This window comes from Rhincodon typus, chromosome 1 (assembly GCF_021869965.1).
Source record: "Rhincodon typus isolate 14 chromosome 1, sRhiTyp1.1, whole genome shotgun sequence".
NCBI lineage: Eukaryota > Metazoa > Chordata > Chondrichthyes > Orectolobiformes > Rhincodontidae > Rhincodon > Rhincodon typus.
This window is the reverse complement of record NC_063332.1, coordinates 21,074,259-21,094,323: the sequence shown is the minus strand read 5'-3', so window position 1 is coordinate 21,094,323 and position 20,065 is coordinate 21,074,259. Positions and strand designations below refer to the sequence as shown.

The window sequence follows — 20,065 nt, the reverse complement described above, 5'->3', positions numbered from 1 at the left end:
TCAGCTCTACACCTTGTTATCTCAGATTCTCCAGCATCTGCAGTTCCTACTATTACTTGAAAGATGGCCTTTGATTGACTACATGGTTCACTATTAACCCACTCATGAGGTAACTACATGAAGCATGTCCAGTGTCATACCTCAGGACGTTGCACCTTTTTTCTATGTGGTTTATGGGGATGCTTGAGCACAGCGCCTGTTATCTGATCATTAGAATCCTCAACTGATTTTGTCTTATTCTGCTCTTCGTCTGACCTTGGACCCTGATCAATATTGACTTCATCACCTTTTTAGTGTCCAGTTAACCGGCTAAGAGGTGAAGAAAAGCAAAACAAAAATAAAACAAAGAAAATATTTTAATAATAGCTTTCAGGCTATTTAGTGGCTACTAACAACAAAAGCCCAGCATGCTCAGTGGTTAGCTTGAAAACAATTATTGAAAGCTCTTCATGCTAAAACTGATCTATTTCTGGAAATATATTCCAAAAAAGGTGGTGAAGACAAAATTCTAAAATGAGTTAAATGCTGTAATGCAATGACTTAACATTGAAATATAGCGGTAATTACAAACTTGCCATTAATATGCACAGCCCAAGAACAAATGTTAATTTTTTGATGAATCAAAAGATCGCTGAATGAGGTGAAGTAAAATGGGAGGATGCTAATGTGGAGCATAAATACTGACACAAACCAATTGGACTGAATGGTCTGTTCTTGCATCATAAATTCTTTGCAATTTTAATAAAGCTGAAATTTATAATAAAATCTTACAGCCATTTGGCTCATTACATCTGAGCCAATTTGAAAATCTCAATTAAATCTCCCCTTAATCTTTTTGTGCCAAATAAATCCGTCTCCACAAAACCTAAGTCCCCCGCATGTGTTATTACTTGAGTAAATTTCCTCCATACTCCAAATCTCTCTCAAGCTTGGTTCACCCTTGCTGTATCCACTTTCTGCCAATCTTGCACTTAGCAATAGCTCAACAGAATACCCTTCCCCTTCAAAGCTGCACTACAACTAGTTAGTCTATTGTAGTAATTATGCCACTTGTAGGGATGATTGTACATTATAAAGAGTCAATATTTTGTAGTTTGGATGAGCAAATTAAAAGGGACACCTTCGCTTTAAAAACAGATGTGAGGCAAGTGACAGGAGATAACCGACATATTCGAGGCATTACAACCTCAGCCAAGAAATTTATTTAAGTACAATTATCTTACTGTAAGGGGTAATCTTACTGAGAGACACTGACTAACCCAAAACCTTAAACTAATCAAACACTGGTTTGGCAGCAATTGTAAAACTGTGACAGCTCTGAGTGAAATTGCCAGTTTCCGGCAGAAATGGAGAAGAATTTATCCTAATATAAAATAAAACAATGCAGATGCTGGAAATCTGAAACAAAAACACAAATTGCTGGAGAAACTCAGCATGTCTGCAGCATGTATAGACAGAAAGCAGAGTTAACATTTCAAGTCCAGTTCTGAAGAAGGGTCAAAGAGTCATATAGTTATACAGCATGGAAACAACTTGTTCTGTGCTGACCCCATATCCCAATCTGACCTAGTCCCATGTGCCAGCATCTAAACCCTTCTATTCATATACCCATCCAGAAGCCTTTTAAATGTTGTAATTGTACCTGCCTCTGCCACCTCCTCTAGCTGCTTGTTCCATATGTGCACCACTCTCTGTGTGAAAAGTTACCCCTCATGTCCGTTTTGAATCTTTCCCCTCTCACATTAAGCCGACACCCTACAGTTTTGGACTCCCCTACCCAGGGAAAAAGACCTGAGTCACTGGACTCAAAATGTTAACCCTGTTTATCTCTCCACAGGTGAGGTCAGGACCTGCTGAGTTTCTTCAAGAATTCATCCTGCTTGCACAAGAACCTGAGCACAGATAAAGCAGCAAGACATAAGCAAATCTATTCTACAGCACATCTTGAGATAGTGTTGTTGAATCAGTGGTGAATAAAATGGAATCTAAATTTAACTAGAACATGATTTCTTTAAATAGCTAATTGCACTTGAAATATTTAGTCTGCAATCTTGGTTATCACAACATCATTTAATTATCAATATATTGTTACAGAAAAATGGCTGAAGAAAATCACTGATTAAAAAGCTTGAAGCTATGGTGGATAACTTGCCTCAGTGCCATGAACAAGTACAGTAAAATTAAATTTTTATTTCAGCATTTCAAAATCACAGCAATCACTACCACATTGACTGCACACTGATACCATTCAGCAGCAATGCCCAGCAGCTAGTGAAGGAACATATTTATTATAGCCAATGGGCAGCTACATTTTAATTGTTTAATAACTAAAAGCAGGTCATGCAGACTGATAAAACTCACAAAAGTGTTCCAGATTGTTGATGAAGAATGCAGAGATGGAAAAAGAGTCAGAAAAAGAAAGCAAAGATGTAACATGATATGGTTGTATTACAGTAAACACTCCACACCCCTGAGTGCATTGACTCCTTGCTGCTAGCACATGGCTTCATATTTCTGGTAGCTTGAACAGGTTACTGTTACTCAAGTGTGTCACTGGATGCAGGCATATTTGCCTTTGCTTAGCCCACGCGGGCACCAGGCCTTTCAGCTGGGGTTTGCATATTGTAAAGTCTGTTTGATACGACGCCCCACCCCCAACCATAACCTCAGGGTGCCAGAGTTGATTTTGATGCCACGTGGCCTGAGATCAGCTCCCTCAGCACAAGCCAGGTCAAGCAATCTGGGCTCTGTCTGTCTCAGTGATTAATTTGTTCCATGCACTGAGACATCAAGACTGACAGGCTACATCCCACCATATCTCATTTAAGGGTACATACTACTTATTACTTTAAAATTTAAAGAGATAAACAGAATGTTATAAGTTTCTTAACATCAGATAATGTCAAACTAATACTCACCAACAGAAGTGGCATCAGTTCTTCAAAAAAAACCAGAATTGGAACCTTAATAATTCCAGGGCACCCCTTGATCCCTCTGCATGTTATCACTCATACAGTAACCGAGTATAGCAGCTTGTTTTAATATAAGATTTAAAGCTAAGGCATTGGAGGGATGCTGTGGATTGGTAAAAGTAAAAATGGTCATACAGAACAAACAGGAGCATGTAGTGGAGAGAAGGGGAAGGAAGCTAGTATTAAAATTGGAAAGGCGATGCGGAAGTGAGAAAGCCGTAGTTACATTGGGAAAGAACAGGGAGGATGGAGTAAGCCTTGTAGGAAGCAGAGATCTATGATTTCAATCATCTAGTTAGACCTAGATGTGGACAAACGTGAAAAAGATGGAGTGCACAAACAATTATACTCTTAGCCAGTGCAAGAATTATGGTGGATTTTGCGTCTAATCCAAACCAAAGTTGACAATAAAAATAAAAAACACCATAAGGTATAGGCACAGAATTAAGTCACGAGTGGGGAGTGAGTACCTCCTTAATGGGCACCCTAGATCTATCAGAGGAACCATCTAAAGATCATCTTTAACCTCCTCCCAAGCCCCTTAAACCCAACCTCCATTCTCAAGCCCCTTCCCCCTCACAGACTCAGATTGGGACTTAACTGGGGTCCTCAACATATAGTTCCAGCATTGGGCTCTGGCCCAGACTGAGGTTGCTGAGATTACATGGGTCCCAGCCATCCATTTGACAGGCTGGTCTCTCGAGCTAGACAGGGTGCTATGGAGATCTTACCCCTCACCAACCCCACCATCGCTATCTTTCCCAACCTACTAGCCAGGGGTGAGGAGAGTAGTGGGGGATAGCAATAGAGATTGGATAGTAAAGGCGTCTTTAATGGAAAGACCCACTATGAGCAAACTCATCAAGGTATGTCATTTAACTTAACCATTAATTAATGTAAACAGTTGCAACTATATGGTATCATTTTCAGCAACTCAAGCGTCTGTTATTATTCATAATGCAGGTGCACATTAGACTACATGCAAAGTGAATACCTCACACAATTATTTTCAATCCCTGCTGTTGAGGACAGTTGTTAGAACCAACTCATCTCATTCATGCTTATGTAGTTAAAGATTAATAGCAGATAAAAGAACTTTCTCTGTGTAAGCCTGAAGTGTGAGGCCTAGAAGATAGATCCTGGTGTGCCTAAGCAAGAGGTGGGCATTAACGACTCCAATGTGGCCTGCTTTGTACATGTACATTTTGTGTCAGATGAGTGCTGCACGCCAGCTTGGTTAGGGTGGCCTGGAGCATTCCAAGGTGCTCCAATTAACAGCAGGTCCGTACACAAAAGGCAGGATTCCAATGCCACTTTCAGGATGTATTCCCACGTGTGACTGTAACTCTCCACAGCATAAGCTGCGCAACCCACCACCTTTCTCAGATATTCAGCTGAAATGAGGGATCCTTACAGGGACTGCGGAGGCTGCTACATAAAAATAAATTTGAATAAATGTCTCCGCACTTCATTCACATTGAAGTTGCTGCTGGCCATCTCTCACCAAACCCCTCCCACTACTTTCACCTGTTCCCACCTCATCCTAACATGCTTGTTATGACCATTTACATTCTATATAGTTCATTTGGGTTGGGCACATGATATTTAAGCCCAAACCTGTCCCTGTATGGTCCCTTTGATCGTACGCTTAGGAATGGGAAGCCTGACAACTTTCCTACTTTGAACGCTGAGGCCAATTCTTGTGTCTTGGTCGCTGTCTTAACTTAAATCATTGAAAGCAGGAATAACTGCCACGATCTTTTCAAATCCCATTATTATTTTAGCTGCTTCTTTCTCTCCTGCAACCTCCACAAATATCTGAGATTCAAAGCAAATTATTCCCCTTTAGTTCTCTTCAAGAGTTGAAATATGCCTGGAACCTATCACAATTTTCTGATGAAGGGTCTAGGCCCGAAACATCAGCCTTTCTGCTCCTATGACGCTGCTTGGCCTGCTGTGTTCATCCAGCTCTGCACCTTGTTGTCTCGGATTCTCCAGCATCTGCAGTTCCTACTATCTTTAATTTGCAATAAACTCGCAGTGACGCCAAAAACAGGGTAAGATTGCATTCTGCCCACACCACAAGGGGGCGTCTCCCAGCACAATGCATCACCCGGGGAAAAGGCCAGGGATTTCTGGAACTCTTGCAAAAAACAGGATCATTTAAACCACAAAATTCTGCAGAAACCAGGACATGGGCTACATGCTGGGACCATGACATTTATAAGTTGACTCAGCTTACCATATTTAGCACTGTTCGTGCATTAACCTTTGACTAAACGTTCTCGCATTATGAAAACCTGCCCTCTGACAATTTAGGCTGTAACTTCAATCTGTGAATCAGAACTTCCACTTCATTGAAAGTGCTTCACTGCTTTTGAAGAAGGCATTGTCATGAATTATTTTCAGCCACTGACAGAAGGTTGTAATTGACATGCTCCTGTGAATCATATTGTTAAACTTCTTGACATGTAGCAGAGAGAAAGACTGCAAGAGGTCAATACCACCCAGCTGTAAGGAATAGACCTTCCCACATGATGCTTGTTAGGCTATGAAATCAGTCTAAAAAACCGAAAGAACTGCAGATGGTGTAAATCAGGAACAAAAACAAAGTTGCTGGAAAGGCTCAGCAGGTCTGGCAGCATCCGTGAAGGAAAAAACAGAGTTAACGTTTCGGGTCCTGGTCTGAGGAAGTGTCACCAGACCCAAAACGTTAACTCTGCTTTTTACTTCCCCCACAGATGCTGCCAGACCGGCTGAGCCTTTTCAGCAACTTTGTTTGTGTATGACGTCAGTCTGCTATGAGCTGTCAATATTCCCATCTGTATATCAGATGGTAAAAGGTGCTTAATTCTTTTGCCTAAAACCACAGACAGTTTTCTCAAAGCCAAATTCAGAAAACTCAAGTAGTCTGGGAGCACCACCATCTAGAAGGACAAGAGCAGTAGATACATGGGTACCCCATGTGGGCACAATGGTGGCACAGTGGTTAGCACTGCTGCCTCACAGCACCAGGGTCCCGAGTTTGATTCCAGCCTCAGGCGGCTGTCTGTGTGGAGTTTGCACATTCTCCCTGCGTCTGCGTGGGTTTCCTCTGGGTGCTCCGGTTTCCTCCCACAGTCCAAAGATGTGCAGGTTAGGTGGATTGGCCATGCTAAATTTCCCGTAGTGTTCAGAGATGTGTAGTTTAGGTGGGTTATAGGGATCTGGGTCTGGGTGGAATGCTCCAAGGTTCAATGTGGACTTGATGGGCCGAAGGGCCTGTTTTCACACTGTAGGGATTCTATGATTCCTTCCAGGTGAGTTGAGAGGGGAAAGACTTCATGGTAGCCTCGCTGTCCTTCATGGTAGCCACCAGGTACAAGTTCCCCTCCAAGCCACTCACCATCTTGACTTGGAAATATATTGCTGTACCTTTACTACCACTGGGTCAAAATTCTGGGACTCCCTTCCCAACAGTACTGTGGGTCTACTTACACCAAATAGACTGGATTGATTCAAGAAAGCAGTTCAGCACCTCCTTCTCAAGGACATATGGGGGTGGGTAATAAATGCTGACCCAGCCTGCAGCACTCGTATCCCATGAATTTTTTAAAAATCTTGTGGGTACCTACAGTGGTCGGGTACCATTCCGTCAGCATCAGCCATGCTCTGCTATGTTGTCCGAGTGATCACTTTTATGTGGAAACTCACAGACAGCAGGCTCCCTAATGTGGAGGGCACAACAGCTTACTGGTCTCATCCTTTGTTGGGCTGGACTTTTCAGTCCTGAACTGGGACCAGAAGGAGGTGGGATGACAAGAGAGTGACCACCAACTGGCATGGGCAGAAGTCCCACCTCTGTTTCTGTCCACAGCCGTTTTGTGTACACGGGAAAGGCCATGAGACAGGAAGCCTGCTCACCCATCGTTATTGAAAGGGCCATGACCAGAGCTTGTATGATTTTGGAAGCCCTTTGTAATCCAGTCAAGCGAGAAGAGGTGGGAATGGCCAGGCATCAAGCCAAGAAACATTTTGAAAGGTAAATTAGAGGATTTTTTGGGGACTTAAAAGCTACTTTGGAGGCACAGTCAACTTAAAGTGGTCAGTAATGAAGGGAGACAAATTCATATAAAAGAGAAAAATTTGGGATTGCATTGTTTTTGACGAGTCCTTTCAAACAGCACAAGACAACTGAGGCTGAGGCACTTATGATGGGATCGTTGGAATGCTGGAAAAGAATGTAGGTTGGCCCATTCCTGTTTGTCCTGCCTCCGCTCCCACACAGTCATATCGGGCACAAAATGGGATATCCAACTGGGAGAATCTTGTTTCCCTGCAGTCCTGGTGAATGGGAGTAGGATCATCACATAGGATTCCCTGCCTCGGAGGGCAAAATCCAGGCTTTAATGTCCACACATGACCACTTTGCATAAGGCAGAGATGAAGAGAAATGTCTTGATGCAGAAAATTGTCTTGATTATTGGTTTGATGCCTGAAATAGTAACTTTCAAAAGAAAACTGGATAAAGAGGAAAGAAAAGAATTGCACAGCAATAGGGGATATTTCTTTCAAGGACTAGTATTTGTGCACAGGACCAAATTACCTCCTCCTGATCTCTTCAGTGAGTGAGTAGGGAACTGTAATAGAATTCTAGAGATAAAGAAAACTGAATGTAGCAACTTATTAATGCCTCTATTTAAAAGAAGGTAACTCAGTACAGAGTAGAAAACAAATTTAGAACTTCCCTGGTCCTCACAGCATTACACTCAGCAATGCATTTTTCAACAGAAACATCAGTAGAGTCATTCCATGAGACATCTATGGAACAATAGCCAAAAAAATAGGAGTCTATATTAGTAACATGGATTTTAATTTAAAATCCATCCTTCGATCCAACCAATTCCAATATTGTTACAGCCACCATGTTAGTCCAACACAATCCAAAATTCAAACCGATTGAGCCGAAGACAAATTCCATAGCCTCATTCCCAACATCTTACAGACTTACCTGTTACGATATTGAATATGATGCCGTTTTTAAAAACTGGGGAAGAAACAGGGACATCAAAAGAAAAACACATACCAACCAAAATCAAACAATTGGCAGATCAGCACAGGGGGCAAATCAGGACAGGCGTATAAATATAGATAATAAACATTGTGATGTAGTTGAAACCTTGTCTTGGCCAAAATGCTCTTTTAGGAACTGATAAATGGACCGAACGGCCTCCTCCTGCTCCTATCTTCTATGTTTCTACGTTTCCTAGCTACCACCAGTTCTGAGGAAGGGTCACAGAGCCTGAAATGTTAACTCTGCTCTCTCTCCACAGATGCTGCTGAGTTTCCCAGCAATTTCTGTCATTAATGCCAATATTTTCATTATTATCATTAGATTCTTAATTCCAGAGTTAAATCTTAATTGAATTCAAATTTCACCATCTGACAAAGTGAGATTCAAACCCAAAGCCCCAGAACATTAGTTGAGTTTCTGGATTAATAGTCTGCTGATAAAATCACTAGAACATTGCCTCCTCAATTTATTTCTTTTAAGATGAACATCCTTCCTGTGCTAATCCCAAGTGTACATGAAGTGTTATGACAACAAGTGACGTGGTAATGTGGGATGCATTTGTTCCTAAAGGATTTGGCCATGAGGAGGAGATGAGGCACAATGTAATGTCCGCACACCAGCAATCCAGAAGCCCAGACTAATGGTCAGGAAACACGGGTTTATGGAAGCCTGTGAGTTTAAATTGAACAAATAAAAGACCTGGAATTAAAACCCACCCTCAACACTGGGTTTTGAATACCTGTCTGATTGATTAATGTCCTTTAGGAAGGAAATTTGCTGTCCTTACTTGGTTTGGCCAACACATGAATCCAGATCTATGGAAATATGAAGCAAAATCAGAAATTTCTTCTGAAGGGTCACTGGACCTAAAACATTAACTCTGCTTTCTTGCCACAGATGCCGCCAAACCTGCTGAATATTTCCAGCAATTTCTTATTTTCAAGATCTGCAGTTTTTTGGGGTTTGTTTTGTCTACAGAAATATAGTTGACACTTAATTGTCCTCTGAAATGGCCTAGCAAGCCATTCAGTAGAAGGGCAACTGGGGGTGGGAAATAAATATTGACCTTGCCAGCGATGTCCATTTCCAATCAGCCATTTTTAAAAAAATATATAAAGCATATTGACACAAAGAAGAGTATAGCAGGAGAGCCACTCCCTTTCAGGGAGAAAATCTAGACAAGCTGGTGGAGGAGGAGCAATAAAACAAGATCATATTTCCTTTCAACATGCAGCCAAGTTAAAATTCAGTGAGGAATGCAGGAGGGGACTCCCACATCTATGGCTAGGGTTGCCTATGAAACTCCTCCATGTTGGCTGTGTGGTGACTGTAATGAGGTCAGCCAGGTGGACATCATAGAGTATGAGTTCCCTGATTGGGGCTGTTAACCTGGTCCAATCAGGGAGCCCTGGCTGACAGGTATAGACAGGAGTGTCTGGGGTTCTGTTCGCTCAGAGCTGGGTCAGTGTCATGTACTATGCATGTATAAATAAAGGGTAACTTGCTGACTGAATACCAGCCTTTGTGGAGTTATTTCAGGCCTACCCATTGCAAATCTGTTTCTCCTGTTTCCTAGCATCATATACCACAAAAAATTAGAAGCCCAGAATAAAAGAGCACCACTCTACATCCCATCAACATTCACAGACAGTGGCATAGCTATCCATACATCAAAGTGAGAACGAGTAACCTGGGGATGGTGGAATTAGAAGTGGAATCCTAAGGTGACATGTTGGCTCAGTGGTTAGCACTGCTGCCTCACAGAACCAGGGACCCAGGTTTGATTCCACACTCAGGCGACTGTCTGTGTGGAGTTTGCACATTCTCCCCGTGTCTGCATGGGTTTCCTCCGGATGCTCCGGTTTCCTCCCACAGTTCAAAGATGTGCAGGCGAGTTGGATTGGCCATGCTAAATTGCCAATAGTGTTCAGGGATGCCTAGATTAGGCGGATGGGTCTGGGTGGGATGCTCTGAAGGTCAGTGTGGACTTGTTGAGCCAAAGGGTCTGTTTCCACACTATAGGGATTCTATGATCTACGATTCTATGATCTATGATCAATAAAGCCCTATACTGAGGGGAAAACTACTCTGAAAGTGTAATGCTTAGTTATACTCTTGGCTGCTTACCGCAGTGATATAATTAAAGAGCTATCCATGGACAAATAAAACATTCCTCCCCAGCTTTATGTAGTATTGCACCATTTATTGCTTCTAAACTCTAGCAGGCATACCCTGAGTTTTCTTGGAAGTAACTAGTTGTTCCACAGTTCAATGAGTTTCTACTGCCTTGGAAGTTCCCGTCCCGAGATTGGAATGAAGGTCTAAGGCCAGGAGGCAGCAGATCTCTGCAACTATTTCTTGATGAATCAGAGGCAGAGGAGGCAAATCTCTTTACCCTCAGCAAGCTGGATCCACCTTAATTTTTTATCCCCCCACAGTTAAGGGTAGGTATGGCAAGAATATCTCAGCCATAAATGCATCTTTCTGTGGCATGGGTGGGGAGGTGGGGATTTTCTTAAAGTTGAGTCCCAACCAGCAGCGCTGTGCCCACTCCGCCCCCCACCCCCCTGCTCCTCTGGCCATCCCTGATGCAATCTTAACAGCAGTGAGCAAGGCATTGGACGGTCCTCTATTGAACCAATAGAGCCCCTTAATTGACCAAATCGCAGCCTCTTAGAGCTCCCTCCCACTGCCACTAAGTTTTTATCCATAGTGAAAGAGATCAGGGTCAAGGGTCCAACCTGGTTTCTCATTAGAGCATGCTCTCCTGGTTGCAGTCCCAGCTGTAGCTAGGGTTCCTGGTGGTGCTGCTGGGATAAGAGAGCAGCCGGACATTTGCTTTCACAGGCGGGACTTCCTTGCTCATTGAAGGCTAATTAAACTGCTGTGTGGGGACCTGGCAAGTCAGAGGCAGAATTGGCCCTCATTTTACCCAAGGAAGTTGTGTTGGAACTATATGAAATGCTGGTGAGGCCAGCACTGGAGTACTGCATGCAGTCTTGGGCATCACACTATTGGAAAGATATGATTGCACTAGAGAGGATTCAGAGGAAATTCACCAGGGTATTGACTGGGCTGGAGGGTCTGAGCTATGAGGTAAAAAAAGACTGGCTAGACTAGAGTTCTTTTCCTTGGAAGAGCTCAGGTTCAGAGAGGACCTAATAGAGTGACATAGTTACGATGAATAGGAAGACGCTTTTTCAATTAGCAGAAAGGTCAATAACCAGGGCACATAGATTTAAGTGGTAGAAGACTATGGAGAAAGTTGAGAATTTTTTTCACTCAGATGGGTGAGTTGAAGTCAACAATTCACTGTCTGAAAAGATGGTTGAAAATTTGTGACACTTAAGCAACTTTTAGATATTCATTTGTGTTGTCTTAATATGTAGGGCTTTGGGCCAAAAGCTGGAAAATGGAATTATTGTAATCAGAGCTTTCTGGATTGGCACATTCAGGATGGGGCCTCCTTCTGTATTGTGAACACCAATGAGTCTACCTCAGCCTGACAACCCACACACTACCTTGTAACATTCAGTTCTTAATTTCATTTTGGTTAAAATGCATGGTATTTCCTCCATGCAGAATACATCCCTTCTACTGCTCAGGACTGTCTGTTTCACTCAGCTGTGGCCTAACCAGGGCTTTGTATAGCTGAAGCATGACTTCTCCTCCCTTCCACTTTTTTTAAATAGAATCCCTACAGTGCAGAAAGAGGCCATTCAGCCCATCAAGTCTGCACCAGCCCTCCAAAGATCATCCCATCGAGTCTCTGTAACCCTGCATTTACTATGGTTAACCCACCTAGCCTGCATATCTGTGGATACTCCAGGGCAATTTAGCATGGCCAATCCACCTAACCTGCACATCTTTGGAGTGTGGAAGGAAACTGGAGCACCCAGAGGAAATCCACACAGACAGTCACCCGAGGCTAGAATCAAGCCTTGGTCCCTGGCACTCAGAGGCAGCAGTGCTAACCAATGAAACACCATGCTGTCCCAATCTGCTCTAGTCCTGTAGATATAAACGAAAGCATTCCTTGCCAGGAAGGTCGCAGACTACCTGTAGTCCAGGTGATATGACTGATCTAGTATCGAGAGACCCAGGATCACTGGGATCATGGACTTGTATCACTTCAGGGCAGATGGTGGAATTTAAATTCAACTTTCAAATCTGGAATTTAAAAGCTAGTGACCCTGAAGCTATTATCGATTGTAAAAACCCATCTGGTTGACTAATATCCTTTAGTCAATATCCTGTCTTCCTTCTCTTGCCTGGCTTACACGTGACTTCAGACCCACCACAATGCAGTTGACTCTTTCCTGCTCTCTGAAATGGGCCAACCAGATACTCAGTTCAGTTAGGGATGAGCAAGAAATGCTGGCCTTGTCAGTGATACCCACATCCATGAAGTAACAAAATCATTCCCTCAGCCCTTTTGATTGTCTTCCATACATGTTCACCCTGACCATTATATTCCTACCACTCTGCTGGAGTAAAGAAATTTCTCCTGGTTTATTTATTGGCTTTACAAGTGACTATATTTGCAACCCATTATATGTTGCAATTTCTCTGTAGGGGAAACAAAGAAAACAAAACTCACCTGAGTTATCAACTGTCTCTGTGATGTTCCTCAGTGGGCTCTGGGCTTGAGGCTGTGCGTTGCTTATTTGTTCATCAATATTTTCCCCTCGAATTGTTGTCAGATCCTGCATGCTGAAGCTTCTTAGTCTTTCCGAGAGAGCTCCTTGTCCCTGTGGCACAGCAAAAAGATGTTCTTTTTACCACAAAAAAAATATGATGCTTATACCAGGATTGTTACCGTTGAAGGAAGGGTCTCTTAACTCCATATTTAGCAATGTTATTATCTTCGTTTGCCAGTGAGAGGGTGATTTTGGTCTTGCAGTGCAGCAGTAGTGTCCATGCCTCTAAGCTAGAAACACATGGTTCAAATAAATAGCAGGACCCTTAGGAGCTTTGATATTCAGAAGGACCTTAGGGTGCCAGGCCATAGCTCCCTGAAAGTGGCAACACAAGTGGATAAGGTGGTTAAAAAAAAGGCATACAGCATGGTTGGGCTCTTTGGTCAGGCCATTGAGTATAAAAGTTGACAAGTCATGTTGTAGCTCGATAAGACTTTAGTTAGGACACATTTGAAGTATTGCGTACAGTTCTGGTCGCCACACTATAGGAAGGGTGTGGAGACTTTGGAGGGAGTGCAGTAAAGATCTGCCAGAATATTGTCTGGATAGAGATAACACAGTGTGGAACTGGAAGAACACAGCAGGCCAGGCAGCATCAGAGGAGCAGGAAAGCTGACATTTCAGGTCAGCACCCTTCTTCAGAAATGGGAGAGGGGCTCTGAAATAAATAGAGAGGAGGAGTGGGGCTGGGGAAGATAGGTGGGATGGTGATAGGTGAGTGCAGGTTGGCCAATGGTGGGGATTGGTCAGTGGGGTGGGAGGAGCGGATAGGTGGAAGAGAAGATGGACAGGTTGTGTCAGGTCACAGAGGCGGGGATGAGAGGGGAGGTTGGTCAGGGGATGAGGCCGGGGGCTGGGGAGATTTTGAAACTAGTAAAATCCACATTGTCTGGATAGGAGTGTTTTAGCTATTAGGAGAGGTTGGACAAACTTGGATTGTTTTCACTAGAGTGTCAGAGGCTGAGGAGCAACCTGACAGAAGTATATAAAATTATGAGAGGCACACAGAGTGACCTGGAACATACTGCCAGGGAGACGGTAGAAGCAGATATGATAGCAAAGTTTAAGAGGCATTAAACAGACACATGTACAGGCAGGGTCAGACGGATATCTCATAGAATCCCCACAGTGTGAAAACAGGCCTTTTGGCCCAACAAGTCCACACTGACCCTCAGAGCATCCCACCCAGACCCATCCCCCTGTAACCCACCCAATCCATACATCCCTGAACACTATGGGCAATTTAGCATGGCCAACCCACCTAGCCTGCACATCTTTGGACTTTGGGAGGAAACCGGAGCACCCGGAGGAAACCCGCATTGATACGGGGAGAATGTGCAAACTCCACACAGACAGTCACCTGAAGGTGGAATTGAACCTGGATCCTTGGCGCTGTGACACAGCAGTGCTAACCACTGAGCCACCGTGCTGCTCGGATATGGAACATGTGCAGGGAGAAGGAATTTGGTGAGAATGGCATCATGGTCAGCATAGACATAGTGGGCCGAATAGCCTGTTCCTAGAGTGTTCTATGTTCTGCATTCTATGTCTTATGTTTCATTGGAATTTAAAAATAAAGGGTATTCATATACTCATATGACCTGGGAGTCACAAGCTGGGCCAGCATTTATTGCCCAGCCCTAGCTGCCCTTGAGAAGGTGGCACTGAACTGTTTCATGTATTTGGTTCAAGGCCATTTACGTCTCTGGCCACTTCCTGCAATATTAAAAGAGATCCTCAGCAGCTTCCACTGCAATTGAAGGTGACTTGCTGGAAGAACATTGCCACCGAGACCATTACAAAATGCTGATGAGAGTTGATGAAGATTCTCAATATTCTGGAAGTGAACCTTTTTCCTTCGAGGGGGTCCTTCGGACAATTGTACTGTGGCAACCTGCTGCTGTGAAATTATGTTGCCGACATGCCCCATCAAAGGTTGGATCTCTCCTTTAAGGGCTTTTAAATATTTTTATTCAACTTATTCAAACATGTAATGACATACCTCTGAAGCAGGTGGGAGTTGAACCCAGGCCTCTGACTTAGAGAAAGAGACACTACAAAAAGCTCTCTTTAAAGCTGGTTCCAGGTCTCCACAGCACTGCCAAATTTTCAGCTCTCCCAAACAGCAAGCTACCCACAACATGTGAGAATAAGATCTGGCAATTTGTCCGTTATATTTGGCTAACCTGAATGGTGTATCCTCCCTCAATCCTAATCCTGTCCCCCAAATCCCCATCCTCCCTCTGTGCTTCAGGCCTCATCTCCAGTTGAGATGGGATTGTCAGCCCTTTTGGGTTTGCCCCAGAGTTTTCCTGCTCATCCCTTGAAGAGGTCAGGAGCCCAGGTTTGATCAGCAGATCACTGTATGCAATAGGAACTGTGAACCCAGGTTGGTGAACCATGATATCGAGGAAATGGTCACAGGAAGATTTGCAGTGAAAGTGATTGTCAGAATGAACACATCCGAGCCCCTAGCCACTGTGTGCGTACATTTACACTGATTATTTTCCACACCAGCTAAATAACTATGCACAGAGGGCTGGTGAAGACACAATGGGCTGATAGGCCCCCTTTTGCACTGCAACACTTCTACGGTTCTGAACTCTGCTCTCTTCTTGGAATTAGTCAGAAGTCACACGTCACCAGGTTACAGTCCGACAGGTTTATTTGAAATCACAAGCTTTCAGGGCGCTGCTCCTTCGTCAGGTGGACTCCACTTCTTCGAGTTAGAAGTCATTTAATTCCCCTGCAGGATTTGAGTGCAGGTCTAGGCTGGTACAGCACTGAGGGAACATTTTTAAAGGAGCCCTCTTTTAGATAGGATGCCTTATATTTTCAGCCCTCAGTACATTGGTACCAGCTGTTTCTAAAGGCGGCTTTGACTGGGTTAAAATAGAGGAATGAAGGTGTCCATTCATTTCCAAGAAAACAACAGTGAAAATAAGTGAGAGATAGCTGGAACTGCAGATGCTGCAGAAACTGAGATAACAAGGTGTAGAGCTGGATGAACACAGCAGGCCAAGCAAATGACACACATGTCTGCATAGGTTTCCTCCGGGTGCTCCGGTTTCCTCCCAGAGTCCAAAGATATGCAGGCTAGGTGGATTGGCCATGCTAAATTTCCCGTAGTATCCAGGGATGTACAGGTTAGTGGATTAGCCAGGGGTTACAGGGATAGGCTAGGAGGTTGGGTCTGGGTGGGATGCTCTTCAGAGGGTTGATGTGAACCCGACGGGCTGAATGGCCAGCTTCCACACCGTAGGGATTCTATGATTCTTTGATGATTAACTGCTCACCCAGTAATATTGCAGAGTTGATATCCAATTGGCATATTTTAATGTATAACGACACGGTCGTTCATTTGGAGGAATATCAGGAAGGAATTATTCTGGTCACTGTGTAGCAACGTAATAGATGCATTTCTGTTAAAGGCACTAATGTGGTTGTGACAGGTAGGAAGTATGTGCAGGTCTTGTACAGGGTTCCCAGGAAATTGACTAGAATTATACCAGGGATTGGAATATCAGTAAATTCAATAGAACATTCGAAAGGAAATTGGACATTTATCAGAAAAGGAATCATGGTCATGGAGAAAGAACAGTGGAGAAGGGTTAGGCTGAAGGGTCTCCTAATACATTGCAAGATTCTATGACTGACACCAGCCAAGGCTCATACCCTATTAATCTGAATATTAGCCTATTACACAAAATCCATGCAGCTCTTTGAAGCATTTATCTTCGATTAAATTTATTCACCAAACAGTGTGTGGAGTGTGAGCCAGTAGCCAAAGCTATGGAAGTGAATAGAATCTCAAGCGGAAGTGATGGTTTAAAACTTTGGGAACCATGCCCAAAATTAACCTGTTTCTCTGCTGGATGCTGACAAAATTGCTACATGTTCACAAGGTCTTCAGTTTTTATTCAGCACCAAACAAGCACTTGTTTCTGCCTCATGTCAATATTGGTGACTTACTTGTGACTCATGAGCAACTGAAATGCTGCACCAAAATGGGAATTTGATGTTGCTGTGTGTGTTATCACTAGTGCTGTCTCAACAAAACAGAATGGTACATGCAACAATCCAAAACACACATGCAGTTCAGTCAGTAAATGTCAAGCAATCATTTTAACAGGTCTCTGTCTGAGACTCAGCTTACTCCCCAGTTAATGTACACCAACTCAAGCAAATTAGCAAACGTCAGCGTTATTTGGTCAGTTTAGATTACAAGAAGTTTGGGTGCAATTAAAAACTAATTGCTCAATCTGCTGGGTTCCAATTTCTAGGCAGTCTAACAACATCCGCAGCTGATCAACTTTACCCCCCAAATAGTCATAAAACGACCAAATGTTTCCCCACATTCAGCTCCAACATTTCCCTCATAAATAGAACATTGCTGTAGGGCATCAGAAAAATCCAAGATAGTATGGAGTTCATCGTGAAAGGTCATTGACCTGAAAAGTTAACACGGACATATTTTTCTGGATCCTTTGTGCACTTTAGTTGCACTTGTAATTAAAGCACTTTGTCACCCCAACGTAATACAGTATATTCAATCAGTGGAAACCCTGGCTGACCTTTTCCTCTTCACTTATGGAAGTGCCAATCCCCATTAATCAGCTGAAGGTAAAGGATTTTCGTGACGTTGACGCTAGTTTCCTGTAAATTAGAATATACCGTGTTCCTTTCTTTCCAAGAGCCCAAATTAGGGTCACATCCACCTTTATATTAATGGCATTAGGCATGTATTAAAATGCAAGAAATCTGAATCAAAGTGATTTCTTAGTGTGGGGTTAATAGTTGTGCAATCTGCATTACCTTCTTCTTTTTAGCTCCATATATAGGATTAAGTTGAGAAGGTGAGATACCTAATGCAGAAACAGCAGTTATGGCAATCTGGTGATAGCTGACACAGTGTTTAAGAGAATCACAGAATCATGAGAACGCAGTGCTGAAGGAGGACTTTCATTATGTCTTGGCTCTTCTGACAATCTGTAAAACCAGCCACACCTAGTCCCATGCCGTCAATTTTTTGCCTGCAATACCAGAGGGTGGTGGGAACCTAGATCTCACTGCCTGTAAGGGTTGTAAAGTCAGAAACTCTCATAATATTTAAGAGGTATTTTGATGTGCACTTGCGATGGCAAGGTATACAAGGCTTTGGGCCAAGCGATAGAAAATGGTAAAACTATCACATTTTCCACTTGGAAACTCTGCAGCCTTCTGGACTCAATATCAAGTTCAATAGTTTTAGGCTTGAGCACGTTCTCCCATGTTCCTACCCCAATCTCCACACACCAGGCTGTCCAACTGTTGTCTTCTCTGTCTCTTTGGGCTTCATCTTCACCTACTGTTCAGTAACCCCCCCACCCCCCATCCCATCTTCTGCATCTATACCAACCTTTCATAGTTAAAATCAGTTCTAAAAAAGGGTCACTGGACCCAAAACATTAACTCTGCTTTCTCCCACAGATGCTGCCAAACCTGCTGAGTTTTCCAAGCAATTTCTGTTTTTGTTTTAGAACAGTTTTTGTTGTTCTGGTTTCTCAGTACAGACTCGATGGGCTGAAGAACATTTTTTCTGTGCAGTAGAGCCCAAAAAAACCTTGTAAGTTCCTCATGCTCACTACCTGTTCAAATCCCTTTTAGAATAACTTACAGGATGAGCTTCCACCAACTTTTCTTGGACAGAGTGTTCCAGATCCCAACAGCTTTGAACAAAATAAAAATTCTCTATATCTCTCCTGTTGAGCTTTTGTAAGTGATTTTGACCTGTCATCATATTGAAAACATCTATTAAGTCACCTCTTAAATGCGTCTCTTCCAACGAAAGCAGTTCTAACCTTTCCAACTTCTAACTGATGCCACTTACTCTCATAATCTAAATACCCAGTGACACACCACCACATTTAACATCACAACACAAAGTAACTAAACGAACTCCGGAAATCATGCTCCAACCATCTGAAAAAGATGAGTTCATCAGAAAATTCAAGTATCTGTGTGTTAGAGCATGCAATTGCATGGAGTAATGAGCCTAAAATTTTTCATGGGTTTTACCAGGTCCTCTGTTGTAAGAGCAGAATCCCACCCACTGCCCCCACCTCACTTCCCACCTTCCCCCACCCTGGCAGTGTTTTTTCATCATTTGCACCATTTCCTGGGGTTTCCTGCTGGAGTTAAAATTGGAACATGGTGGCATCCCCATTGAGTGTCGGGGCTGTACAGATGCTGGCACATTAGACAGCTCGAACATGGTCCCTGAACAAAACCACAGCTTTTCAGCACAGGATCTTTACAAAGAAATCTATAATGCCAACATCTCATTGAATGAATAAGTTTACGTTGCAATTTTTGATTTCCGTAGCTTCCGAATTACTTTCCAGGCTCCAGGATGCGATCGCTCACCTCACATAACATGACGATTGAGATGATGTCACATGGGTGCAGATCTAATAGAGAGGGGCAGCTACCGCCAGGTTTCTGCTGTGTTCGAGAATCCCCTTTACCTGGCACAGTTCCATATTTCTTAAACAAATCACCTTTACCAGAAATACAGAGCTTATCATCTCTCAAGGAGCTCCATTCACAAAGTCAACAGAAGATAATGCACCTTTATTGATGCAGCTAATTGGCACATGGTAAATTTAAAGCATTTTATTGAATGAGTGAATGGATGGCTGAGTGAATGGGGGGGTGAGGTGGTGGCGCAGGGCAGGTAGTTGTGTAGACGGTCAGAAAGTGAGATGGTCTCAGGGTGAGGTGGTCAGTGAGTAAGGTGGTCGGAGGGTAAGGTGGTTGGAGGGTGAGGTGGTCAGTGAGTGAGGAGGTCAGTGAGTGAGGTGGTTGGAGGGTTAGGTGGTCAGTAAGTGAGGTGGTCGGAGGGTGAGGTGGTTAGAGGGTGTGGTGGTCAGTGAGTGAGGTGGTTAGAGGGTGAGGTGGTCTGGAGGTGAGGTGGTCAGTGAGTGAGGCGTTTGGAGTGTGAGATGGTCAGTGAGTGAGGTGGTTGGAGGGTGAGGTGGTCAGTGAGTGAGGTGGTCAGAGGGTGAGGTGGTCAGAGGTTGAGGTGGTCGGAGGGTGAGGTGGTCAGTGAATGAGGTGGTCAGAGGGTAAGGTGGTTGGAGGGTGAGGTGGTCAGTGAATGAGGTGGTCAGAGGGTAAGGTGGTTGGAGGGTGAGGTGGTCAGTGAATGAGGTGGTCAGAGGGTAAGGTGGTTGGAGGGTGAGGTGGTCAGTGAGTGAAGTGGTCAGTGAGTGAAGTGGTTGGAGGGTGAGGTGGTCAGTGAGTGAAGTGGTTGGAGAGTGAGGTGGTCAGTGAGTGAGGAGGTCAGTGAGTGAGGTGGT

The 20,065-nt window shown here is 43.6% G+C and overlaps 1 protein-coding gene across 1 annotated transcript in view; it reads right to left on the bottom strand.

Moving 5' to 3' along the window:
• Positions 1-20,065, bottom strand: part of reep1 (receptor accessory protein 1) — a 37,586-nt gene that overhangs the window by 1,878 nt on the left and 15,643 nt on the right. The window contains exon 4 of the mRNA XM_048598228.1: positions 12,626-12,776. Coding sequence (XP_048454185.1) covers positions 12,626-12,776 — 151 coding nt within the window. The remainder of the gene's footprint in view (positions 1-12,625; positions 12,777-20,065) is intronic.